Source organism: Falco punctatus (assembly GCF_963210335.1).
Source record: "Falco punctatus genome assembly, chromosome: 1".
NCBI lineage: Eukaryota > Metazoa > Chordata > Aves > Falconiformes > Falconidae > Falco > Falco punctatus.
The window spans coordinates 11,846,720-11,873,538 of NC_137580.1; the positions used below are offsets into that span (position 1 = coordinate 11,846,720).

General features: G+C 48.7%; 1 protein-coding gene across 7 annotated transcripts in view; it reads right to left on the reverse strand.

Annotated features, from left to right (window-relative positions):
• MAML3 (mastermind like transcriptional coactivator 3) overlaps nucleotides 1-26,819 on the reverse strand; it is a 326,795-nt gene that overhangs the window by 8,111 nt on the left and 291,865 nt on the right. For 6 of the 7 annotated variants that reach the window (XM_080402717.1, XM_080402718.1, XM_080402719.1 and 3 more), the window contains 2 exons: nucleotides 4,659-4,901; nucleotides 2,419-2,506 (listed from right to left, as the gene is read on the reverse strand). In XM_080402717.1, coding sequence (XP_080258843.1) covers nucleotides 2,419-2,506; nucleotides 4,659-4,901 — 331 coding nt within the window. The remainder of the gene's footprint in view (nucleotides 1-2,418; nucleotides 2,507-4,658; nucleotides 4,902-26,819) is intronic. The other variant, XM_080402716.1, reaches the window with a different exon arrangement.

The window sequence follows — 26,819 nt, forward strand, 5'->3', positions numbered from 1 at the left end:
CAGCAAAGCAGCTGAACTTCAGTTTACCATTTGAAGCTTTCTTTTGAATATCTCCATTTTCCATTTTCAAGGCTTACTTTTGAAAGACATGTCAGGCTTAGAAGGCCAATCAATTTTTTAATAGCTCAGGAGGCACAAATGAATGGATTTTCTATAGCATTGTTACGGATTAAGTCTATGGAAAGAAGAAAAATTGTTTTTTGGGGACATTTCAAGCAGGGAGAGTGTATTAGTGAATCGACATTATAAGCACATTTTACTCCACCTTAGGCCAGCGATGGGAAACCAGAAAATCCTAACCTTGTTAAATTCCCCACCGTGGCAGATAACTGAACCATGCTTGTGTCTTCCTTTCAGGGGTGGGGGGAGCTATCGATTTCTGGGAAGCCAACATGCTTCTGTATTTACTATCTTTATTTAAAAACAACTACCAGAGCTCTGATTATGCCATGGGTCTACTGTGGTTTTCAGTCACCATACTGAACTAAACACAATGCTCTGCAGCTGAAGCTCTAAGAGTATAAGGCACACAATTACTCCCAGCTCAAACATTACTAAATGCAAGGTATAAATATAAAATGGTTGCTTTAAGAGTCATGAACTGTACGACAAAATCTGAATGTTCTTAAATCAATCCCTATCTGTTGTCCCTCAGTGGCAGACAACATGCTTGAACATCTGTGGGGAACAGAGAACACCGGGCTGTGTTATTCACGTTGGCTTGGTTTCCGTGAGAAATAGGTACGAATAAAGGAAATGTCATTTCTATAGTTTTGCACATAATGCAGAGGATGGCTACATCTCCTTTTTGCTGCAGCAGGACAAGCTTCTAAAGGATGCTTTTAGCTCCAACATACAGATAAATGAAACATTTTGTAGCATGAAGAGAGACCATCTGGCTCTCAACTGAACAGGGCAAATGTAGTGGCAGCTTTTTACTTTATCTGTGCTATGAAACCATCTTCTTAATGATCGGCACCGGGGTCCCCTTGATCTTTCTTAATTTAGATCACCTCCTCCTTCCATGATTAGAAGCAGTCTCTTTTTACAATGACTTCAGCAAGTGTTTAAGACACAGATAATATTAAAAACTTACTTAATGCATCTTTAGCTATTTTTTTAAATTGAAAACAGCAGCTGAAAACCTCCAAAGGAGTCACTACCAGCAAGTGGTTCAAAAACTACTTTTGTTAACTACCCTGCTTAGCTTAAGAGACAGGAGATCAGACAAGGAGTAGTTAAAAGAAAGATGCAACAGATTTTAAGGTTTTGGGCCACCTTCTGGTCTCATTTACACATAACCTACTGCACTGGATTACAGTCTTGTGACTAGATACAAAAATGGTGAAATATTTATATTTAAATTACCTCATTTACGAAAATTAATTCCTTGCTCTGTCAGATTAGCCTAAACTCTCTTCTCCGTTTCTTTTAAATAATACATATGAAGGCAAGGTTTCAAAGAACCATTAATGCAGAAAGGTTTTACATGTGCATCTCGATGTATGGCAGTGCACACACATACATTTTGATTTTGCAAATGAATTGTTGGGAGAGAAGAATTGTTTCATACAGAATTTATGCTGCCACAGATAAAAATGAGAAGGTGCTTAGAAGAAGCCACTCTGATATATACAAGCAGAAGATCTGGCTGCCTGTGCACTTTCCGCATACAAGAACTACAATACACTTGCCTCCCTTGTTTTCTGTTGCAGTTACATGACGCGATCATGAATATACAGCACATGTCCATGTTCGTTTCATGCCCGTTTAGAATCCATGGCTAGTGAAGACATTCAGCTGATGCTTTGCAGCTGAAAAGCTCAGAATTAACTTCTTTTCCTAAAGCAAAACGATTGTACTTACATTCTTCAGTTATCTGCAAGCACATTGAAATAACACTTGCTTTTTTTGAGATAATTAAAAACTCTCCATTTACATCTTGGGTATTTCACTGTGTCTCCCACACCTGACATCTGTCAGTCACTTCTCTAGATAAGGATGACCTCTGTGAAATTCTCTGCTCATCAAATTGGAAAAAGTGGGGAATGAAGAGGGGTAAAACTAAGATACAGTGAGAGACACTAGATGGAGGGGAAAAAAAAAAAAAGCATAATGAGAATGGTGGCAAACAAGATAAATCCTAGAATCCAGATGTCAAAGAGGCAAAACAAATGTCAAATTAAAAATGCAGCTTTTGCTGAGCGGAGCACAAAGGAAATTAGAAATGTAACTAAATACACAAACCTGGGCATTCCCCTTTGGTAAAAGATGTGGTATTTGCAAGCGTGCAACAGCCTGTCTTCCCGTTTTGGCACACTGCTTAAACCCTGGCCTTCATAAAATGCATGAACTTTCATGTGCCTGCTACAGGAGCATATATCGGCTCCAATACAGGAAAAAGAATTTGGCTTTTACCTTGGAACTGATTGACCTGTTGCACCGGATACGGGCTCCGCTGTTGCTGGAGATGCTGCCGAGGCAAATGTGACTGCTGCTGCAACTGCTGAAAATGAATGAGGGAAAGAAAGCAGAAAAAGATGATTAACTAATTAGCGAGCTGAGAAAGGGGCTGGTGGCAAAAGTACTGCAGCAGAACTGCAGCATTTCTTATCTAGCAAACTGTTCTGGAGAGACAAGCAGAGTCATTAGAAGAGTCCTCCTGAGAGCACTTGGGCTACTCAGCACACAGACTCTCTGGTTCAAAAAGGAATAAGCATCGAGGCTAACATCATCTCTCCTTAATAACGACCACTTCATCCCGACCTCTACAGTGTGACCTTAACTGTCTCCAAGCTGAAAGGAGAGGGAGGGATATAAAATAACTTTGCCCACTTATGTCTAAGGGCAACTGTAGCCACACACTCTTTCCTTCGACCAGCCCTGCCAAGGTCTAGAGGTTTGTGCTCCTGGTACAAGACTTTCCTCCACCTCTGCACTTAAACCACACTGCTGCAAGGAGTACTGCATCCTGACCTGAGCACTGTGGCCTAGGACCATTCCCGAGCCAAACAGAAAGGGCTACTAAGGCACATTTCCTCTTGTGCTTCAGGGAATGATAGTTGGGAAGCAGGTGATTGCAAAATGTCTCCCTCCCTTGATCCAGCCCACACTGTTTCTCCGTGATCATTTTCTATGAATACTCATGCATCTAAAACAGAATCCGGGGCTGATTATAAAAACAAAGAGTGTTTACCAGAGCTTTCAAAGCCTAGGGTATACTTGACTAAGCACTTACTAAAAGGACGTGTCTTGGTGCTTCATCTGCAGCTGTACAAATACTGTGTCCAAACCCAAGGATGCGTAACGAAGGTAAGAGAACGGCAAAGATTGGAAAGAGCAAGTACTAATCCCCGTGTTCATAAATGTGTGTTACAAACCATCAAAAGGATAAAGGGAACCTTGTTAGGCACAAAACACCCAAAAGCTAGGAGCCTGAGGACTGTGACTTTGTCACTTTTCATCTATGCCAGCACACTTGACAGCCTCAGCCTTGTGGTTTTTCAACACTTTCAGGTTTGCCTCCAGCAGCCAAGACAGCGACTGGCTCTCAGCTTTATGCAGTTGAATCGGCCTAATCCACGATGGGCGAACGTGACTGCATCCTCACTCTTCTGCACTTGTTCACCCCTGAACTGCTTCATGCATCTTTACCCTGAATATTTCTAGGAGCATCCTTCCTCTTCACTGGGGGTCAATTTTTCTGTTTCTCAGGAGGACCACGAGAAGAGGGGAAGGCTATCCATATGCCTGTGGCTATACAACATGCACAAGTTCTAACACAAATTAAAGCAGACCCCAGGTCTTAAGCTGTATTTCTCCAGCAAGAGAGCTGAAGCCAAGCTTAAAGCAGCTACAGACCTCTCAGAACATTACCTAGGTAACATTAGGGGACTGCAAGTTTAAACTTGGGTATGAACTTACAGGCACGGAACAGTGTGACTTCCCACTGACTTTCTCTTGGGTTGCTTTTAAACTACAGCCGAGTTAAACACGCGCAAGACATCACCATTCAGACTGGGTAATCTAATGTTTACATCGCAAAGCCTGAGAGCTCCACAAGCCAGGTGACAGGCTCCAATGCAGCAGTTCCACGCTGCCACTGCACGGGGTGGTTTTGCTGTTCTCCCACTTCAGCCTCTGGTTCCCCCCTTAATGGTGCCCTCCCTTGTGCTAACATAATTGCTCATACCGGTACATGATAAACCAGATTAAAGAATTGAGCTGGGTAAACACTAACATCTTTTCTTTGCAAGGTTACTTTTAACCCATGTCAATTCTTTGTCCCAGATCACTGCACAGCTGTATGTAGCTTTTGCCAGCGCAAGACCAGTCAGAGGTAGGGAAGAGGACCAGCAACTGTAACTGTAGCCATTTGCTTCTGCCGGAGTAAATGCACCATGAGATACCAGGTTAAGAGCTAACCTCTCTGGTGTCTAAAATCCCATGAGACCATCAAGCCCATCACTGGGAACGTGGGTGATATTTGCCAAGCTTATGGTAGGACTGAGACAGATGCCTCTTCTTGGATAAGCATTGCTGAAATACTATGATAGGAACCACCAAAACACAGAAGGAAAGGCTGGTATTGCACTGTCTCGCGCACGTGCCGTCATACCTGCGTGTGCTGCAGTGCCTGAGACAAACGGGTACTGTACCTGCTCGGCTAGGATCTGCTGCTGCTGCTGCCTTTGCTCTCTTAGAAACTGCTGTTTCTGCTGCTCTATCACGTGGAGCTGGGCTCTCTGCTCAATCAGCATCTGCTTCATGATGGCCGCTTGAGGTTGGTTTCCTAGGAAGGGACCCCCCGAGCTCGTGCCCGTGACCACGCTGCTGGAGCCGGGTGGGACTGAAGGCTGCATGGGCCCCGTGGTCCGGGACAGCCCCACTTGATGCTGCTCCTGCGCAAAGAGAGAGAGAAGGCCTTGTTACTCGGGGTGCTCCACCGGCACGGGAAGTTATGGTTCATTAACAAGAGACATTGACTCTGGGGGTGAAGACTGGAGCTTGACGGAGGTAAGAGTCCTCGGAAAGAGGCTCGTGGCCATGCCACGGGCTGCTCCTCGCAGGCAGCAGGTGGCAGGTTCCCCTTCTCTCCTGGAGGTCAAGCCCACTCTGATAAAGCAAGAGCACTTTTCAGTTCATTAATAGCAAATAAATAAAGTTGCGTACTAGGTTTAATTTCATTCAGGATACGCAGCTTCAGAGTTTTTCTAAAATTCTTCCCCCTTATCATGGAGACAAGTGTATTTTCTCTCCCTTTCTGCTGCCCTTTCCCCATAACAGCAGTTCCGCAGTCACCCGGAGTGAGGAGCGGAGGTTTTGGGTGCACGCAAACAACGGCAGGAGCCGGCTGCATTAATTCCGCCTACATTGCACCCCAGTCGCAGGATTTAACCACAAAAGGTGTTTAAGCTTTCCCTCTCCCAGCGAGGGGCCAAAGCCTGAGAGGCCGCAGGGCACATGGTGCCACCGGCACCCTCTCCCAAACCCGCCCTGCTCTGCGTTTCCAATCCAGTCTGCTGCCTTGCAGTGCAGGGACGCGGAGCCGGAGCAGGCACGGGTAAGCCTCGGCACCCCGGCGGGCAGCGCGCCGCTCTGCCGGGCCGCACCCCTGGCACCCCAGCGCGGTGCCCGGGGAGGCTGCGGCCACCTGCGCCACCGCCCGCCGGCAGGTGGCGCTGCCCGCCCGCGGCCCGGCCCGCCCGGTGGGGGCACGGCGCGGCGGGGCGGGACCGGGCTCCCCCCGCTGCGGGCGGGGAGGGGGGGGGGACCGGGAGCGGCGGGCAGCGCTGCCGGGGGCACCCAGAGACATCCCCCCCGGGCCGGCACCAGGCTGCCCCGCTGCCGGGGCAGAAGCAACCGCACGGCCACCAGCGCCCCCGCAGCGGAGGGTCCCTGCCCCGAGGCGGCGGGAACAAACAACGCGGGGGGGTGGGTCGATGGCAAAGCAGCAGGTGCAGCGCTGTGCCCCCACGCCTGTAGGTCCAGGTACTCCTCGGTGTAAAAGAGCGTGAAGGGTTTCTCTTGTGCCCCCCAGCCGCTGGCCCCGCGGCAGAGCAGCGCTGCTGCCCGCCCCGCAGCAGGGTCGGCAGCGGGGACCCGCCGGGGTGACGCCGCAGCCCGCGTTCGGCCGGTGCGGGACCCCCGGGTCGGCGCCCCCCGCCCCCAGCCTGGGGGTGCGGAACGCCGTGGGGAGCCCTGGCGGGCCGCCCGCAGCGCAAACCACCCGTGCGAGAGCTGCTCCGGGCCAGGAGCACCCGTCGGCAGCACACAGGGGTCTGTGGCGATGGCAGCCCCCCCCGCCTCTGCTGGGCTGAGCACGCCGGGGCCGGCGCTGCGGAGCGCTGCTTGCCCGGCAGGACCGGCCTCGACGTGTGCTCGTTAGAAGCTCCTTAATTGTTTTACAGAGACGGGTACTAATTCAAAAGCACTAACTCGACGGAAAGGATCTCTGTCACTTGAGGGTCCTTTGGGCAAAGCTTGCCAGGGTGAGGTTGGGGATTCATCTGCTTCATTGACGGTTTGAGTTACGTCAATTACCGTGTGATTGAGAACGTACAGAAAAGTAATCTTATGACGGCCATGCCAACCCAGTCAATGCATGGGTTAAAATCAATGCTCGAGTGTACCTTTGGAAATTAGGATCAGCCTTTCTGCATGAAGGTCAGGTTTTCAAGGAGCCTTCCAAGGAAATAACAAGAAAATACAATTTGTCCACATCTCTGCTTTGCACAGATATTCCCTGAAGGGCTCTCTGCTGAAAGGCAGCTCTCTGGTATTTAGGTTCTCTCTCTTAACATCTGCCCTGGTTTGAAAGTTCCCTCCCCACACTCTTCCCACTTCTCCCCTGGCCCCATCTCACACTGCACTTTACAGCCCGGCGAAGCGCGGTGCCCGCAGCACCGTGAGGGCTGTGGCAGCTGCTGGGGTGTCCCCGAGCCGGGGTCAGGGAATCGCACCCGCCATGGATCCCTCAGCAGCTCTCGCACCGAGCCCTTTCACCCAGCCCTGGCGCTGGGCTCCGGCTGGCTTTTCTTGGGGAGGGGACACAGACATCATCTGTCTCCAGCCGAGCTGACGGTAAAGGCTTTTTCCTACCACCCCCTGGCCCTCCCCCGACTTCTGATGAAGTCATCAAGCTACAGATTGCATAACTGATGCACAGGACTATCTTGTGTTATACTGGGAGACGGGCCAACTGCTTCCATTTATAGACGAAAGCAATGCCACGCTGCCAAATAATGGAGCCTTTGCTGCAGCTACTACAAGTAAAAAAGAATGGGGGGGGACGACGACGACGACAACATGAGGACACAGGGACGGACACCCAGGAGCCAAAGGGCATGCTGTGAAGTGACATCGCTTGGAGCTTCCTCTGCTGAGCCTCAGCGCACTGCTCCCTGCGGGGCTGAGCCCGAGCCCCCACCGAATGACCTTCAAAACAATCTTACTGCAGAACTAGTGTCCTGGCGCTCCTGCACACACGGGTACGGCGCAGGGACACAGCCACCCCACCGTAATGCCGCACAAGGCACTCCAGTCTGTATCCGATTACATGGCGAGTTAATTGCAGAGTTTAAAAAGGAAGAAAGCTTTGAAAGGAGCCCCACCCGCTGACATGAGCCCCCTGCACCAGCTGGAGGAAATACGAGGATTAGCACAAAGGTGTTACTTCCAGCGTTGTGCGTTTAGTCACGTCGAGGTACAAGAGTTTACCTACTCATAGCGAAAACTTCCTCTTCCCAGTTTTAATAACAGGTTTAAAGCCAGGCCTTCCCCACCAAGACAGAACACCACCCTCCTACCCAGAATATTTCTTCTCCTTTCCATTTTTTTTTTTTGGCAAAAACACTTCCCAACCGATGATGAAAGGCCCCGCTGACATCACTGGGAGCAGCCCTGGGTTGTGTGTCCTGAAAACCGGAGCAGAGCCCAGGCAAAAGGTCTCCACAGGCAGGAAAATGCTCCCTAGCACCTGGGAGCAGAGCTCTTTACCAAGAGCACCTCTGCAGCCCGGCAGTGCCGCTGTTAACCTCCAAGGCAGGGTTGCGCAGCTCTGCCCAGCCCTGGCAGCGGTGTGGGGCCACGTATGCTTGTGGGTTGCTTCAGTTACCCAGCCATGGTGTGCACACCCACCCTCCTTCCACTGTTCCCTCCGGAGGTCCAGCATGGAGATGAAACCTGGAAGCAGGCTGGGGGATACGTGTGTGTGGCTGGGAATCGGTGATGAAAGAAGCAATGCTGGGCTTTACGTGGCTGCCTCTTACACACCATTGCCTGCTCCAGGCCTGGGTGCAGTCTCACCACAAGAGCCGAGCACCGAGTCAAGCAACTCGGGCTAAGTGCAGCACTGACACAGCTATAGAGCTTCAAACCCAAACTGATCCAAGCTTCGCTGACAGTGCTCTGAGCTCCTGCTCTGCCTGCCAGCCCCCTCCATCCTCCCACTGCAACCTGAGCCTTCCTGCCCCTAGAGCTCCTCTCGGTTCCTTACCTCCCTTTCCCCTTTCTCCTTCCTACACCCCCCGCCTCTGCATTTTCCTTCCTCCACCAACTGGCGCTGCTGCCTTTTCACCCTCCAGACACCCTCATCAACTCCCCTGCTCACCGGCTGCTGGCACCACATCACCTCCGCAGCCGACTGCGCTGGTACCCAGCAGCCCATGCCCACGGCCTGACTCACCTGTGACTCAGGCTGTCATCTCTCCGGAGGGATCCCCAGCAGCAAGGGGACAACCCAGCTCCTTTCCCCAGGGCCCTGTGCTCCTGTGCATGTGGGCACATGCTGCAGGGGTGCCCTGCACGGGTGTAGGCATGTAGTCCGTGTAAAGAGTGACAAGATGTCCTGGAATGGGAAACACGTGCAGTATTCTCAGCCTGTCTCTCATCAGCTGTTACATCTGGGAAGAAGGTATAGTGTGACTTCTGATTTTTCACTGTGGCTATTTTCAACAGCACCCAAAGCCACTGTGTGCTACTCACAGGCTGCAAACAGCTCTCTCCTGATAACAGTGGCTGGTGCAGACACATGCTTCAGTCGGGAACAGAGAAGCTGCAGCTCCACTGCGAGGTCCTCACCGAGGGCCAGGTGAAGCCAAGAGGCTGCTTATGTGAGGAGGGACGGCGGCAAGAGCTTTTCACCTGATGCAGCCATGCTGCTGAGCAAGTTCAAACACACGTGCTGGCCCTGGCTAAGCCTCCCAGGGACCTTGCCAGGACCCCTCCTGCCTCTGCAGCCTCAGCCACCTGCTTTTAAAGCAGGCCAGAGCCAAAATCAAGTGCTTGGCCCCTGGGAGACTCACCAGGTATTGAAAGAGCCAAGCTGCTATTTGCAGAGCCAAAAAAGAGCCACGATTTCCAAATGGTCAGCATAGCACATCTGGACAGGTTTGTATAGTTGCAGAGCACCCAGTAAGATGAACTTCTGTAGGGATCTGGCTGCTTAGTTAACGCCTACACAGGAGTCACCCTCTGTTGATAATCTGATCCTGAGTGACAGGAGGATAAATCCTGTGTCCTCCCAGTGTATTTCCAAGGATCTACTGGAGTGAGGGAATCCTCTGCAGGAGTTCAGGGGTGATGTGTGTGCATACATGCACAGCTATGCACAGTAAACATAAGTGACTCTAAAAAGAGAACAAAAGGGAGTGGAAAAGGTATTTTCCTCTGTCTCAAATCTTACATGCCTCTTCCTGATCATGCAGTGATTTATTCCTTCCGTACGTTATTCAATCTCCCAACTGCAGCTAGAAGCAATCACACAATTTTCTTTCAGAACAAGCAGAACGACCACCAGCTGACGCCCTGAGAGCCGGGCAGCTGGGTGCAGGTAAGTGCAGGCAGGGACCAGCCAAGCTTACTCAGCTGGTCTGATCCATGCTGATCTGTGGTGATCAGAGCCTTTGGGCATGGGGAGCCGGCTCTGCTCCTGCGGAAGGCCAGGGGAGCAGAGCGGGACCCCAGGGTAAGGGGGGGCTGTTCCAGGCAACTGCTAGCAGAAACCTATGGCCGAAGGGTTTTCCACATCTGGGAACAAAGTGTTTCCCAAAAAGCTGAGGGAAGCAGAGACTTGAAAGTAGGGTCTTAGTGTGACAATTGGACATAAATTCACTGTGCTGTTCTGTGGTATGTGAACTAATGCAATCCTTGAATATACAAAGAGCAGAAGAGCAAACAGAAGCCAGGAGGTGGCTTATCCTGCATACCGCATTAAAAGAATGATACTAGAAAAATATATACAATCACACATCTACATTTAGAGTCAGAGCAGAAAAAGAAGACACAAAAATTATTTGAGCCAGAAAGTGTCTGCCAGTGAGTGACTTAAAGAGCTCAATCCATTTAGCTTACCACAAAGAAAACTGAGAGATGCTTTGACCATGGCCTATAAAAATACCTTCACAAGGGAAGAAATCCTTTAAAGAGTTCGTTTATCCAGTGAAGAAGGCAAAACCAGATACAAGGGCTGGAAGCTGAAGACAGATTCAAATCAGAAAGAAGAATCACATTTTTACACTATGATTTCATTACCCATCAGAAATGGCAGATCTCCACATTTTGATGTCTTCAAGGATGACAGCCTTTCTGGATAAACACAACTTAGCGGTGTGATTGAACGGCCTGCAGTGTACACGATAGAACAGCACCGCCTGCCCTTAGCTCCGTGCAGCTCCGAGCTGCTGCTCCCTGGCACGGCAGAGGCAGCTGGCCCTGCTGCATCCCGCTGCTGCTGGGCTGGCAGGCACCGCGCCGCTGTCGTGGGGCTCTCAGGTACTGCCCGCCTGCCTCTGTGTGCGCGTATGCATGCATATGTCAAAAAAGGGGGTCTCCAACCTGTTATTTGGATCAAAAATATTATCCGTTTCCATATACTACATCACATTTAAACATCGTCTCTATCTAGTGTTTTCGGAGCAGCCTGAAAGCATGTTCCTATATTCCCCCAGAAATATTTCTATTAAATTCCTTGTAATGTTGTTACTTATTGCGTCTGGCAGGGATCTTAATCCCTCTCTCTAAATCAGGCTGCCCAAAGCCAAGCCACCTTTCTTCACAGGATAGCACCATCTGACAGACTAAGGGAATTACAAATCCATTCATTTTGGACTTCCCCCCCCCGCCCTTCCCTTAAAAAAGCCAGCATACAGGACGAAGGGACGGAATATGCTGGTTTACAACTCCAACCCCGGCAGCAGGCTCTGCAGAGCCGGCTGCTTCACCTATTCCTCTGTCATCCAGGCTCACGGATGGGCTACAAACCTCTCTTCTCTCCCCGGCCCCCGGTTGCCATGGTCTTTCCTATAGTATCTGAGTGAACAAGATCCCTCTGTTTGACACCAGACCTCTGCATGCAGCCAATTTGTTTTCCTTTCACCTCCCCTCGCCTGCATCTCTCCTCCCTGTGTTTTTGATACAGTTTAGTCTTTCCACAGAACAAACAGGATCTGTCAAACTATTACTTCTGTGTATTTTATTTTGTTCATCAGAGGGACTAATTTCTTCATTTCTGGTGACGAAGCAGATAACAAAGGGTTCTAAAACGAGCAACTGTTTTTCTAACACCACGGAAGAGCTAAAGACCATCAGAAATTCATCTCAAAGACTGTAGAGGCAGAAGGGGCCGTGGTTTTACCAGGTGGCACCAGAAGCCCTGCCTCCCCATGCACCCACTTCTGCTTCAGCACAGTGGTTTGACTCCACAAATCCTGAGCACCGCTGGTAGGATTCAGAAATGCAGCATTTCAACAGAATGCTACCCAACTTCACCCGGCGTCGTTAAACCAGGCTCATTTCCTATTTTACAAATAACAACTCTGGCTTTTTCTCCCCTCCCCCAAGAAAGAAATCTTTGCAGGGGCAATCGCTCCTGCTTTTCAGTTTTGTTCATCCTCAGTTTCATCAGCTAGTTCCAAGGTACAGAGCATAACAATATAACGGTTGGGTTTGTGCGCTGAGGGAGAAGTGATCATTTATCGCAAATAACTAGTTTCCTTGTAATTGCAATTTTTTATTGGTCTTATTATTTTTAGGAGGGAAAAAGCGAATCAGCCCAAATTAAACCCAGAATAGCCTCTTTACAGGTATCTCTTAGAAAAAAGGGAGAAATAAGTATACACATGTAAAAATATTTGTGAAGTGTCAAATTAAGATGAGCTCTTCTTATTTGCTTTAATGAGTTACAAGTCCTGGCTCCAGCAGAGTCTCTTGCAAGGGTGTGGTTATCACCTCGTACCTGCTTGGGAATCTATGGGACGTGAACCTCGCAGTCCCCTGCAGGTCCCCATGGGTATGCCCCACACACACCGTGTATGGCAGGGGGCTTGTGAGTGTGCTGCCAGCTGGCCGGGAGAGGCTGAGACCCGAGCAGGCACAGAGCCTGTGCAACTCCGGCAGCCGGGGCAGCTTCTGATGCTCCCACCCAGCCCCTGCGATGGAAACGAATCCTCCTGCTCTGCAATCTCACCTGCTCTTGAGCCATTTGCACCAGTGTTCATGGTCCAGTGAAATGCTATTTTACATAATTTTCTTGCAGGAGTGAACTAATGGGGTTAATCAAGCCATTAATTTGACCCGCACAGGGAACGGCTGCACAGACAAGTCTCTGTGAGGCAAGCCCGGGTGTGGTTTCACAGCGCATCGGTTACTCAGAGGTTACTCCCACGTATGGCTCCGGTCCCACAGAAGTATGGAGCAGCCCTCCTCTCCCTAAAGAGCAGCCACCTGGCACTTGTATTCTGGGGCAGGAGGTCTGAGGGGGCTGCCGACGTGCCGCAGAGCCAGCCCCGACCTGGCCTCTTGGCACCACCTCTGCAGCCGCGCTCTCCAACGCCTGCCCACGGCGGCGGCACCGCTCTCCGAGCTCCAGCCCCCGAGCAGGCAGCCAGGGAAGGAAAGGGGCTGAGAATCTGAAGAAACACCAAAGTGCCCAACCTTATATTTTATGCATATTATGAAGGCTGTAATTACTCCCCTTAAAAACTGCGGGGTGAAGTTGTGCCATCATGGCGTTTCACAGCGTGCCCTACTACTCTGAAAGCAACCTTTGGGGAGCAACAGGCCGGAGAGAGCTGAAAAACCAGCCCGCACCATATAGCATTCCCACACCCTGTCCCCGCTGCCTGCCACCGCAGGCTTGGCTGAGGGCTTGCAAAGGTACAAATCAGGCTACTCCACAGGAGCCGAGTGCCCTCTCGGTGCCAGCTTGGCCCTCGCTTGTCCAGTTTCCTGGGGCTTCGGAAGCTGGTCTGGGAGCAAAGCGGAGCCAGAGCTGAGCTCACAGAGGCCGCCAGACCCTGAAGCCGGTGCCTGATAGAAATTCTCCTGCTAAAGTTTTTAGCTTTAATCAATGCCCCCTTCAAATCCATCCTGGAGCAGGAGGGAGGAAAGCTAACGTGAAGCATGAGGACAGATAATCACGGCTGGAGAGCCCCCAGGAAGGGGGGGGTGGGGGGGAGGAGGGAAATGGAAGATGAAAGCAGGCAAATGGTTTAAACAAACAGTTGCACAGGGCCAATGAAAAGGGGGAACAGAGGGAAAATGACACAATAAAAATAAATGCTATAAGAGAAAGAAAAGCTTCTAGCACACACAGGGAAAAATGTGGGGCTTGGAAAAAGCAGAAGTATGAGCCGAAGATGTTCTAATGGAGCTCTCTAGCAGCAAACACCAACCCATTACCAGGAACCCCTTTCCTTCTAATGGCCTGAGCCTGTATCACATTAACACCTTGTACCCCATGGAGTTCGCCGGTTGCTGAGGTATTTCACGGAGCCTGGCTTTAGCTCACGCCTGGCAGAAGCTGCCTGAAGTCTCCTGCGGACGATCGCAGAGATTTTTTTTTTACTCTAGGTGAAATTTTGTTAAATTTCCCCTTGCTTGTTTTGTTTGAGCATAAACAAAGGTATTTTTCACACTTAAGGGCGTTTTTCAGATCCGTTTCTCTGTGCTGTGATAAATGAAATCCCTTTCATTTTTAGAAATTCAAACTTGGCACTTGTGTTGCTCCTCAGCAAGCAGCACGTAATTTGCCAAGCCTGAAAGAATCCTGGCTGAGAAGTAAACACAGTGGGCCATATGCTCTCCTTCCCATACACAGAAGGCATCTTACCTCACCTCAAAAATTGGGAAAGGCTGCAATCACCCCATGTCGTTGCTTCTGCCAAGGGGAAAAAAAATAATCCCCAGAAAAATTCAGAGCAAAGGTTTGGGGCTATCGCAAAGTAGCCCTCTTCCTGCATGCCTCCAGGGACCTCCCCTGCCCTGTCACTGATTCTGTCCCTGGCTTCTGGCCTGGCAGAAATGCGGTGAGGGGTCAGGGAGTACGTATGCCACGTCCCTGGTGCTCACAGCAAAGCTGCGTTATCTTTATCGGTATTTCCTGGCCCAACTTGCTTTGCAAGTGAACAAGCTGCAGAGCACAACTGCTCCTCCTTTAATACGACTCTTTTCTAGCTCGTTCACATCATGCCCTCGTGGGAGGAAGATCATACACCAGAAGGACTCGGGTGAGGTGAGGACTTCTTTCTGCTCCATGCTCATAAGAAACACAGAGGGAGAGCGTGCCATGTACATGCAGTAACTCAGTTTTCTGGTGGGCTCTGGCAGATGATGAGTGTCACTGATAAAAGCACCAAAGCAGATGCACTGGTGCTTATAAGGGATGGTCATCTCTACAAATTCATGCACAAATTCCATGATCTTCCTCTGTCTGACACGGACTTCAAAGAGCTGGAATAACTCCCCTGTCTTTGGTTGCAGGTGCTTGTCTGTGCAGCCTCTGTGCAGGTGGTATTTCAGTCTAAAATCGAGAGCCAAGTGTTTCCAAAAGGTAGCTGGCAATACCAAGGGAAGTGGTCGGCCACTGCAGCTGCCCAGCAAAGCCACGTTATCTTTGCTGTGGTTTCAAATAGCTAGCTGCTGATAAGCTGAGGTGGCTGGGATGGCACACCAGGTTTACGATTTCACAAGCTAGTTCTTTTAACATGCTTGAATCCAGGCTACCCGGATCACTCAGTTCCAGGACTTGAAACTCTCTTGATTTTTCTTCCACCTTGGACATTGTCTTTGTGTTTCCATGGGCCACCCAGCCTTTGTTGTGACATTTAATCTTATTAGCCCTAGTGAAAACTGAGACAAGGTATTCTGATTTGGGCTATGCCTAGGTTGTCTTTAACCTTGGCGTGCTCTTCACTGCATGGTTCCTCCTTTCTCTCCGAGGTCTCCTTTATTTATATGGCTAAGGAAAGCTCCACTATTCAATTACTTTCTTTCACAAGGTCTAACTCAGCTCGGCTTTTTGGCAGTACTGACTTTATTTCTAGACTTCCAGGTCTCTAAGGCATAGCTTCCTTTGCTGATCAAGCCCTTATTCACACCGACTGAGGTTTTCTGGATATCCTTGATACCTCTTCTGAGACAATTACTTATCTTTTAAGCTTTAAACTTCCCCCCCTTTTTTTTTTTTTTTAACTTCCTCTACACCGTGAATGCTTTTTTTGCCTTCTACTATCCTGCCATCTTCCTAATGCGTACTTATGTTCACCAGCTTAACCAGCCCTCACAGCTGCAATCCCAGCTGCCTTTCTGCAGCCTTTGACTCACTCCTCAAGCCCTGCCTTCTCCTGCCTTCACCAGAGACAGGTCTTTGCACAGGATTGTGTTGATCTCTCCCATGAGAGACTTAAAGACAGACATGATCTCCCTCTCCCTCTGCCTGTTTTCCTTTGCATTCTGCCTGGCTCTCCACCCCTGGCCACAGAGGCAGTGGCCTCACCAGTGGTCCCCAGCCCTTCTGCTTGTCCTGGTGACCTCACTGTGTCCTGTCTTATCTCTCTTGCCCCCACCTGCATCCTACTTTTTCATATCTCGCTCTCCTCTTGCTCCTGCCCCTCGCAGCACAAGCATGCTTTATCTTCATGCTCTTAAAAGAATAAAATAAAATCCAAACAACCCTTGACTCCAAGCGACTCTCCAGCTCCCACCCTCTCTCTTCTCACTGTCATTTCTACGCTTATTAAGTGTGCTGCCTATGATTTATACGATTTAGACTGAATTTAGTCTCCATCCCCAACAGAGATTCTTTTCCAAACAGGCTTTCCCTTCTCGCCTGTTGCAGAAACCAATATCACAGAGTCTCTAATGTGCTTTGTCTGGCTGCAGCTCCACACTATTACACTAGGCTGGCTGCCACAGCCTGTCAGCTCCTTCCGGCGCTGCTGACCACACTCCGCTGGAAACCTGGTCCTCCTTTCCCGGTGCTCCTGCTGGACTCCAATGCCTTCAGCTGCTTGCTCAGTGTCACTTGGACTAGTTTGTCACTACTCACCCTCCCACCTGCTGCCATTCTGTGGGTCTGCATCCTCATCCCTCATCTCCTTTCCTTCTCACTCTTACCTCTGAGCAAGCTCACTCTCTGTACATGTTCAAGGACTTTCTCTACACCAGCAACTCACAGACCTACCTCTCTGTCCCCGGCCAGTTCCCATCTGTTCCAACTAAATTCATGCCCTGCCTCTGGGATCATCTTGTGGCTATCTGTCAGCTCAAGCTCAAAGCCAGCTCTTTTCCTACTCCCTAGGCCTCCTCTCCTTCCTGTTTCTTCAGTCCCCGCGGAAAACACCATCACTTGCCTGTCACTCAGCCCAAAACCTGGTTGTCATTTTTGCCTTGGCCCTCCCTGCAGAGTCCCACAGCCAGGCTCTCATCACCTCGCACCCTGACGGTTGCAATCTTACCCTGCTTGCAGACAGCCAGTGCTGCTGCCCAGGTCGTTTTCTTTGCCTGTCATCTTGATTGTGCCATCTCTCTCTTTGCAGCCCTCTCTTGGCTTCCCCTTCTTCTGGATTTCAGCACCCTCCCTTGCTTTCAAATCCAGCTGCAGCATATGCCACCTCACTCATCAGCTCTGATTCACGGCTGAGACTTTCCATCACCCCATCACGACCCACTCTTTTCCACAGTACATTTTATCTAGAAGTGCCTTCACGCCTTCCTCCCTGCTGGATTTCATTTTGAGGAGGAGATTCTCAAACTCGTACAACTCCGACCCTGAACTCTGCCCCCAGTATAGTTACATTTGTAGAAGTTTGTAGAAATTCCTGTCTCCATGATGTCCAGCAGCCTCTCCTGTTTCCTTGTACTCCCTGGTGTGTTCATCTCCCTGTGTTATCTCTTATCTTACACTTAGGTTGGACATATTTGGGGGGAAGGAAACGTATTTACATCCTGCATCTGCAAGGAGCCCCGTACAATGGGACTCCTAAGCTGTGACTACGACTCAGAGGTGCTACCCACCATAGCACAAGCCCTTACAAATGCAACTTAAACCTGCGTACAGCTAAATATGCTGGTTTATATTCTGCAGGTGGAAGAACACCAACATTTCAATGTGCCCTTGCTCCACTACTTCTTATTTTAAAGGACACAATATTAGGATGAGATATTGTAAGCTGAAAAAGTCAGGAAATGCTAAGTTACAGTTCCCACGGCAATTGTAACTCAGCCTCATACGGTAAGGCACAAAGGTTATCACCACATACACTAACAGAGGATGCTGAACACATGCAAAGTGACCAAATTACTGTTGTGGCAGATAACCAGGTCTTTGAACCTCTGTGCAGGTAAAATCTTAGAGGTTTACTGGGCTTTTAGCATTCAGTTCTAGAAACGTGAAGTCCAGCACCCTATAAATAAAAGGTAAGATTATGTTGTACAGCAAGAACTGGACCCAGCAGTAGCTTGTAGCCCTTTTTGCAGTAACACAGCTAATGGCAACAAGAAATATTTCCATTACTTTATGAGCTCTGGTAGCTGTCAACTGAGAGAGGGATCTGCCGATCAGAGAAATCTGGGAAGACATCAGTGTGTCAGAACAAGTGAAAAGACTTGACACAGAGGGCACATTTTTGTCGAGCGATTTGCATTAGCACTTCCGGACAAATTCTACATTTCACATGCAATTCACAAACCAACAGCAGCACTGCTAATTGGTGCAGTTGCCACTCAACTGTGGTACCTTGTTTGAGCTATCACTAACGTGAATGAAGACTACAGACTTTTTTTGAAAAAAGTGCAGCAATTATTTTGCAGGCTTTGAGTTGGGTTCTCCCTTCCCCCACTTTCATCCTAATAATTTCATTACCTCAATAACTTAAAAAAGGATCTGGAACAGAAAAAATGCAAACCTCAGAAAAGTCCTGTTGAAGTTACTACGAAAAAATAAAGCCCGTTTGCAAAGAATGACACCCTTCATTAATGCAACTGTTAGCCATCGGGAATCTGACTGTGCCCCAGAGTGCCAATGCAAAACTACATGTTGATCTGAAAAAATAACAGTAAGTGGCACGCTACTGGTGACTCTGAAAATCCCAGCCTTCAAACCAAGGCTGTGCTCTGCACGCATCTAAATTGCTGATGGGATGACAGAATCTCTCTGCCTCCTCTTAGATGATATTAGAAGTTATTTAACTGAAAACAGGGCAGAATCTCTCATCCATCATTCTTTATCCTTTGTAAAATCGAGTCTCCTGAGAAAAGGAAAGAGCTTCCATACTGTAGCTTTCTATTACTGCTGCTCAAAATGCTCAGGCAGCTGCGGCTCAGCTGAAGGAAGGTTTGGCTGGCTCCTTTTCGTAAGTTGGACAGCTATTTTTAGGCCATATTTCCTTTAGGCCCCTACAGTGCAAAATCCAAAGGAGCTAATGGGATTGGCAGGTGCATAGATTACTGGTGACCTCCTCTAGCCCAGCGTTCACATTTCCTTACTATATTTTTTTCATAATGCACAGTGAAAAAGGGAACAACCTACAATTAAAGATCTTCCTAGCCAGCCTCGATACCTTTTATATTCAAATCCTCAGTGAGAAACTGATGTGCAGTAGCGAAAGATGGAACAGCATGAGAAAAACTATGCAGATGCACCTAGAGCTAAATAAATCTAAATCAGAACTTCATTTCTAATGGAGTATTTTGGTTGCATCTCTACAGACAAATGGGTATCTGTAACGTAATTTCATTCTGACCCTGACCTTTCTGCAGCTGCAAGAATCCCATCTCCTTTCTTGATTCCCTTGAGATTTCCTAGGCCCCATTCTACTAAGGGTCCAACCTCACCATTGTAAAAGTCACTACCAAAAGCCACATCTTAATTCACGGCTCCCAGCTGTGCTCTCCTCGGAAAGAACAAGAGAAACTACAGTTAAGCTAGTGTAACTCCCAGTCCTGATCACAAGTGGGTGGGAATCCTGGGTAGAGATGTCACCTCATTTTGGGCAGTGAAGCACAAACCAGACTGTTGGGCAAACTCCCGTAATACACCTTTGTGTTGTAACTTGCTCAGCTTGGGCTTCCTTCCGCCACACCCTAGGTGACAGGCACCACAGTCACATTTCGGTGACTAAATCCTGATCTGCAGGCCCAATTATTTAGAGTACTGATGCAGAGTCTTCATGGAAATCGGTGCTATGTATACCTCCTGCTCCCCAGGCCGATTCAGCGGTACTCGGGGAAGCAGGGGCTGGCTGGGAGGTCTGTAGGGCGCCCACCACTGCCTCTGCAGGGCTGCTCCGGTGGGCACTTCAGCCCAGCAGGGCTCGCCTCTCCCGGCACCCCTCTGAGCATCGCTCCAGTATTCACCTGGCGAGCCATGAAAAAAAAAAAAAAAGAGCCCCAGAAATCCCCAGGGATATGGGGTTGCCTCCCTCCTCCCAGCTACTTTATCCTTCACCTGTATTCAAAAGCCTTTGTCCAGAGAGCTGATACCTAAAACCCTTCACAAAGAAAAGCAAATGGTGCTCCGTGAAACCACAGGCTGCACTTCCCAATGGTAGAGCACGGCTCCAATTTACCGATACACGGTCTGGCCGTCAGCTGTGATTCTACAAAAACTGCAGAAGATATCTGTGGACCTCTTAATACCTCAGTTCTGACATATGGAGGGACTGGGGAGTTTGCAGCTTCCCACCTGCTTAAATATAATTCACTACAAAACATCAAATAGATGCATTCAGCCCTTTGTAGACATATCATTACCTTATGTGTTCATGTAACGCACATCTGTAGCACATTGGCAGTACACCTAGTTAATGTGTGGGAGACTCCTAGGTTCAAAGCCTCCAGGGTTTCTTTTGTTCTCTAATGAATCCTTCTTTTGTTTAACTCCCCCCTCCCCTTAGGTTGTAGCTGTAACTCTGTCGTTAGCATCTTAAAAATCTTTTCCTCCCAAACTACCTACAACACTGCAATAAGCTGGGAACATAGGAAGCACCTAAATGAATCATGATTTTTACTTAAGACAGGTTTAACAGGTCTGGGTCACTGTTTTCAGCATCACTATTGCCAAATTAGCAAACTCAGTAATCAAATATTCCCCTAAAACCCACGTGAGGCAAGATTCCTATGCCATATTCCAGCGGGTAAGCCAGGTTCATAACGTTTCAAATAAAAGATGCGTTCATGACTACTAGGAGCGTCACAATTTTTGTGAGTCCCTGCAGACCCACATCTGCTTCTCAGTGTCCAAAACTCAAAGCATTCATGCACCTCCCTGAAAATGCTGAGATACTGTATCCTTTGTGTGGAAACATTTTGTTGCATTTTTACTAGACTTCAACCTAATTTTCTAGATATTATGCATGAAATCACACGTGTAACACTGAGATACCATTTGCACCACAGACTGGCAGCTGTGGTGCCCACCAAACTCGCTGTCCCTCACAGTGCTGGCATCTTCCTGGGCTTCACCAAAATGGACCCGCTACCAACAAGTTCTGAGAAACAGGCAGCACAGGATGCTGATAGGGAAATGTCATCACAGATAGGCACAAATACAGAAAGATTTTGCTCATGTTCCGACAGCCACTTGTCTGTGAATGAAATGCAGCGGGGGTTTTGCCTTTAGAAAAATACCAAGCTGATATTCACCGAGTTACTGTGCTTTCAGTGGGCACACTCCACTTCTTTCCAAAGTTGTCAGACCTCTTCTCCAAGACAGCTTAGGGACTGCTAGAGACGGTCAACAGCCAGGGTGTGATCTGGGGAATTTCCTCTGTGAGAAACCCAGCAGCAAGGCAGGAAGGCCACACCACTGGCAGAAGCATCAGGACTCCCGAGTGCTGCGCTGCTTAAACCTCATGGACATCTCTGGCAACTTAACTGCAGCTCACACTCCCACGTACTGTTATCTGAATAACTGTGCACCCTAGTACGACGGTTCAGCTTTATAAGAAGGTTTGTGATTCTTAGGCAGCGTGCTGGTACGTGCCTATGTTTGTCAGGCAACTCCAAATTGTAACAGAATTGGCAGATTTCAGCATTCAGTTTGTCACTGCAAAAAAATCAGCTCCTTAACGAGCACAACACATTAGCAGTGTCTATTGTTGCCCTATAGTCATCAATTAGCATTATTATCTTTATTTAACTGTAAGTGGCATGTTTTCTTTGCTGGCTTCCTTCCAAAATGTGTTCTCACTGCTTCTAAGACATTTCTCTTTTAAAAAACCATAAACACACCACCACCTGAAAAATGGTATACTGACAATGCCCCGGGAAAAGACAACCATAAATAAACCCCATTCTTCCTCTCCCTGACTTTTCAGAAACAATCCTGCAGCAAACTCCAGCTCCTTTGGCTAGCCACTAAAATCAGCAAAGATACGAGGCAGAGCCCCAAGCCTTCAAAAGCCACTGGGGGAAGTACAGGGAGCTCCTGGAGCACCCCTGCGTTCCTGCTGTTCCTTCTCACAGCGGAGCGGGAACCTCTGTCCCGTAGCTCTCTGCAGTGACTGCAAGTGCAGTGACAGCCTCAGTGAAAGCTCCCCAGGTAGAAACCTCCCTTCTGAAAACCAAACAGCTCCATGCTCACACAGATCAACGGTGAAATGCAGCTGCAGACGAGGAAGACCTGCTGCTTCTTCAGCAGGTGCTGGGTCATGGACATGTTCTGCTTAGAAGAGGAAATGACCGAAGATTTACAACGGCAAAATCAAGGTACACAACCTGAAAGACCAATTAGCTTTTTCCCTCCCCTCAAAACATTTTCTTATGACCTAAAAATACATACTGTATCTTCTGCAAAAAGAAAGAGGACTGCATTGTCTGCTGACAACCACATCATGATAAAATCACCTCTAAAAATTCAGGAAGCAAAGATATTCCTATTGCCAAGCTAGCACTCAGAAGAATCACTTCAAGTGTGCGGCACCAGTTTGGCACTGTCACTAGGAAGAGAAAAAAGCCAGTGTTGTGTGTGTCATTTATATGTTTTTACTGTTATTTTTCCTCACTAATCTTAGACTGCTTCAAAATTCATTTTCTCTTCTTTCTTAAAGGCTGTGGCCAGGCTGACTAGTACAAATGAAAAGTTATAACATTTTTCTGAAGCCAAAGACATTGCCTACAGGATGAAAACCTTTGTCTGCAACGGACTCGGTAGCTAAAGCTGAGTGTAGAGTGCAGTGCTGCAACCTAGGTCATATGCTCTCTTCTACGGGAATACAAACAAGCTTAGCGCAGAAAGAGGTCCAAAGAAAGAGGCCAAAACAAACTTAATTGCCTTATTAATTGAACTAGGCCCCACCAGGTCCAGAATAACTCAACCCGTTCAGCACTGGAAAAAACTCGTGTTGACACTGCCCTTGTTTGTTTGGCTGCATGTCAGCCCGAGTGGGTATATTTAGCTTCAGCGCGCTTGCAGGATTGCATCTTGCAGCTTAACAGGAAATCTCTGGAGTCAAAGCTAAAGATATCACTGCACACTCGGAAATTTACGGCCAGCTGTAAAAGTGGAGCTGTGGTGGTCAGAGCGCTCAACAGCCTTCTTTTAAATGAGAGAGGAGGCCGAATTAAACACTTCACTGTACTGAGTTCATGGCAGGCAGGGTGCTCCCACCAGGCTAAAAACAGCAATAGAGGAGGCTCTTCTCTTGCTGGGATAATACTGAATTGATACACCCTGTTCCCATTCCCAAGCTTGTGCTCACGAGTAGGTGGGAGGGGGAGAAATCTGAGGAGGGAGAACTGAGGACCGCATGCACGTGAAGGGTTGCTCAAGGAGCACAGAGGATCTCCCCCTCCTCTGAAACCTTCAGAAATTTTAACAGCTGTTGGATCCATTTTAAAAGAGATAAATCAGAAAAGAGAACACACATCCAACACAGGTTTTCTTTTCCATTAAAAAAAAAATCAGACACAGATTATGGCACCAATTCCAGGGCAAGTGAACAGACACAGAACCCTTTTCTTTCAGCCTTGCCTGTCCTCAATGTCTTTAAGTGCTGTTTTGCCTGATGCTTTCATGGTTTCTGAGCACACCTCTCCAGTGCTGGGCAAGCATAGGGCACCTCGGCTGCAGCCTCACCTGATGCCTCTGTCTCAGAGAAATGTGTTACTCAGGGGAAGATTTTACTGAGGGGACTTGTGTGCTAAAAGTTGAAATGGTTAAAAATTAACCCAAGCATGGCAACTCACACCTCTAAGGTCTCTCACAAAGTTGGTGGTGCTATCCTGGTGGATGGCCCACAGCATCAGCACCCCGGGCGAGCACCCGAAGGGGCCCGTAGTACTGAGATGATGCCAGCCAGAAAAAAAGCCACCAACACCACAGAAGCCCAGGGAAGACAAGGCCTTGGAGCAAACTGTGACTCATGGGGAGCTGTTCTGCAGCATCTTGTTTGTATGGTCTGGTGGTACAAGCTTCATACGGTGTTTTGTAAAGCAGTGGACCGTATTTACTCAGCGAAGCTCTGTGGTACGCTGAAGGATCAGGCCTTTCTACTTCATCCCAGTTAAGGCACGAACGTGACCCGGGACCATCCCCTACTGAGATAATGAAAAGGCAGGATGTAAAAACAGCTCTTGCTTTCTGTTAATAAGTGCTTTCTTACTCTATCTTATCATTTTCTCTCAAGTGATGGCTAGCTGACTGTTTGCATTTCATCTCAGCTTTGGGAATGCTTTGTACGGTCCGAGTAATCAGAGTAAGCTGGAGCACACCTCTCTTTGCTCACTGACAGGACAGCAATGTATGTTTATGAAGCTAAATCAAAAAGGAGTAAATGTAAACAAGCTGCCCCTCTTTGAAGAGCTCCTCGGGATACAAAGTGTTCTGTCAACAGCTGCATAAGGAAGTACCCTGGCCTTAGACTCTCGCAAGTTGTTGATAACAAAAAAAAGCAACTTAGTTAATCTAAATAAGATTAACCTGTTTTCTTTCAGCAAAAAGCCATGGTGCCACCCTGCCTACAGCTGACTGGTCTCACACGAACAGACTAATTTCTTTGCCTCCAGACAGGTCATTAACTGTTGGAGAGGTGGTAGGTAGGTTTATGTAGTCTTAGCAACTATGCAGATTTTCTTTTTATTAACCCTACCACAAGAGAAGGCTAGTTGTAAGGCTGGGGTTTGGCAGCCTGATGCATTCACAATCTGGATTTTTGGACAAATCACTCCCCTGCCTCATGCCTCAGCAATCCCAACCGATACGGCCCAAACGATAGCAGTTCCTCTGATTCCACCAGACTGCCGTGACCGCCGTAAGGCAGCCGGGATCCAGGGAGCTACAGTGCCAGCATGATGTAGTTAAACCCTCAGAGAATACATTTCCTCCAAAAAAGCCCGGAATTGTACATCTTGTCTGCACACACCTGAACAAACCAAAAGCCAAAAAATCTTACTCAGAACAGAACAAGGAAGAAAACTCTCTATCCTATTCGACTCCTGCCTTTTTTGAGCAATGTGACTAAAAGCATAGGTTAAGGAGTGAGCCGGCGGGGGAGAGCAGGCTTCTTGGCTAAAACTGAGGGATTTGCTGTGGCCCAGACAGCGCCAGCTTTTCGGGATCGTGAGACAAGCCTCTCCTTATTTCCAGAATAGGTGAGATGGAGCGGCAGAGCCCTGTGAATCTGTCATGGCTGTCGGGAGCTGACAGCTGTGCGCTCACCCTTCAGCAAGCCTCTTCCTCTTTGTCAGGTGCAATTTGAGTGCTGCACACCACCAGGCACACATCGGCCCCTCGGTACAGGCACCTTCTGCAGTGCCAGAGCAAGGCTTCGTTGCCGTCAGAAGATTTCAGGGACGATGCTGAGATGGGGACTGAGGCTAGCCCAGGCCAGCTGCTTTCGGTTGCTCCTGCAGCAGTGCTGCTTGATGGAGTCGGTGTGGTGCCTCCCAGGCTGTGCTGGTGTGTTCCACTACCAGCACGAGCTTATTGCTGAATCCACAAAAGGAAGCAAAGTTCAGCAGTAAGCAGGAGATCGCTCGGGAGAGAGAAACCCTGCAGATTTCTCCTACGAATGGAAGGACTGGAGGAGGTGTGGAGCCCTTCTGCACTGAGGCACTGGTCCAGTGGCCTGAGCACGCGCCAGGGTAAAAAGGCTGCTCAGCAGCCCGCTCTCCTGGGACAGCTCTTCAGGACGGTGACAGCTCCGCAGAGCAACGCATCACGATCCCAAAAACTTGCTGTGCCAAGTCATGACCTGATTGGCAGATGATGGGAGTCAAACCACAGTCCCCTGAGTATGCACCAGATGCTTAAGCTGCAAAACCGCTGCTTTGGTTAAGCTGTCTACACTTTCTATTATGCGATGTACTTTGAGCTAAAAAGGCTCTCCTTCAATAATCCCAGCGTTTTAGAGCTTTACTGCCAGGAGTGCTCTCTAAGGGCACTGTTTAGAGAAGTGTCATGTACGAACGACAGAATCACAGAAGGCAGAGATGGAGAAGATCACCTAGCCCGTCTCTCAGCCTGTACAGGGTTGCTCCCATGGGGACTCTTTAGTCCAACACGCAGGAATTACTGTAACGAGAGAACCTCTCGGCACATCAATGCTCCTTAACAAACAATGAAAAGCCTGGGAAGAGGAGGTGATCAAGAACTTTGTGATATATGGATATATGCCCGTTAGCGGACAGGTCCTTCTAGAGACGGCCTGGAGAGTGTTCTTGTTAAAAGCCAATTGGATGAGTGACATTTTTTTAAAAGAGAGAGAGAGATACGTGTGTCACTTTTCACCAGCTTCCCCCTGGCTCAGTTCAGACAATTACAGCTTAACTACCAGGGTTAAGTTGAAGCCTTCCACAATGTCAGAATATAAGATAGAGAGGGACACTGTCAACCTCTTCAGGTATTGAAATCTCATTTATGAGAAGGGAAGGCATTCTCTGTCAGCTCTTTCACATCTGAAAGAAGTCAGTCCAAGTTGTTACAAAGGAAAAATGTGGTGGGTGTTTTTCATAGTAGCCTTTCCCTGTGGTCTTTCATTTGCATGGCTGCTGTGAGAGAAGCCTACTCAGAGGCTCTCTGGGGTAAAACTGTTTTGTCATTTGACAAAAGGGGAATGGTGCCTTCCCCACAAGCCTCCTCCTGATGAGCTCCATCAGAGGCTTCCCAAGTGAGTTTCCAGCAGAGCTGTCACCACACCGCCCACAAGCCTGCCGGCTCCGTGCCCAAGGACAACATAGGCCCACGGGTACAGACCGAACCCGCAGTGTCACCACCCTTGAAATCACATCCCTGCAGGCGCACCAAGGTGCTGCTCTACCACCCTCCCTTGATGCGCTCCGTGAAGCTGCCACTTGGCACTAAGAGAGAGGAACTGGGAGCTTACCTGTAACCAAAGGTGCCCACTCATGGGCATGAGGTGCCTCTGAGTTTCATTCAGCTTTAAAGTGCTCTTGAGGCATGGCAAACACACCATGGGAGGTGAAAGATAGGTAAGAGAGTGGTCTGAAAGCTTCTGCTGCCTGGGAGTGAAATGCCCTTCTCACACTGTTGAAGAGGCTAAGAAAGTAGTCAGGCTTGTAATAACTTGTAATGTACCAAC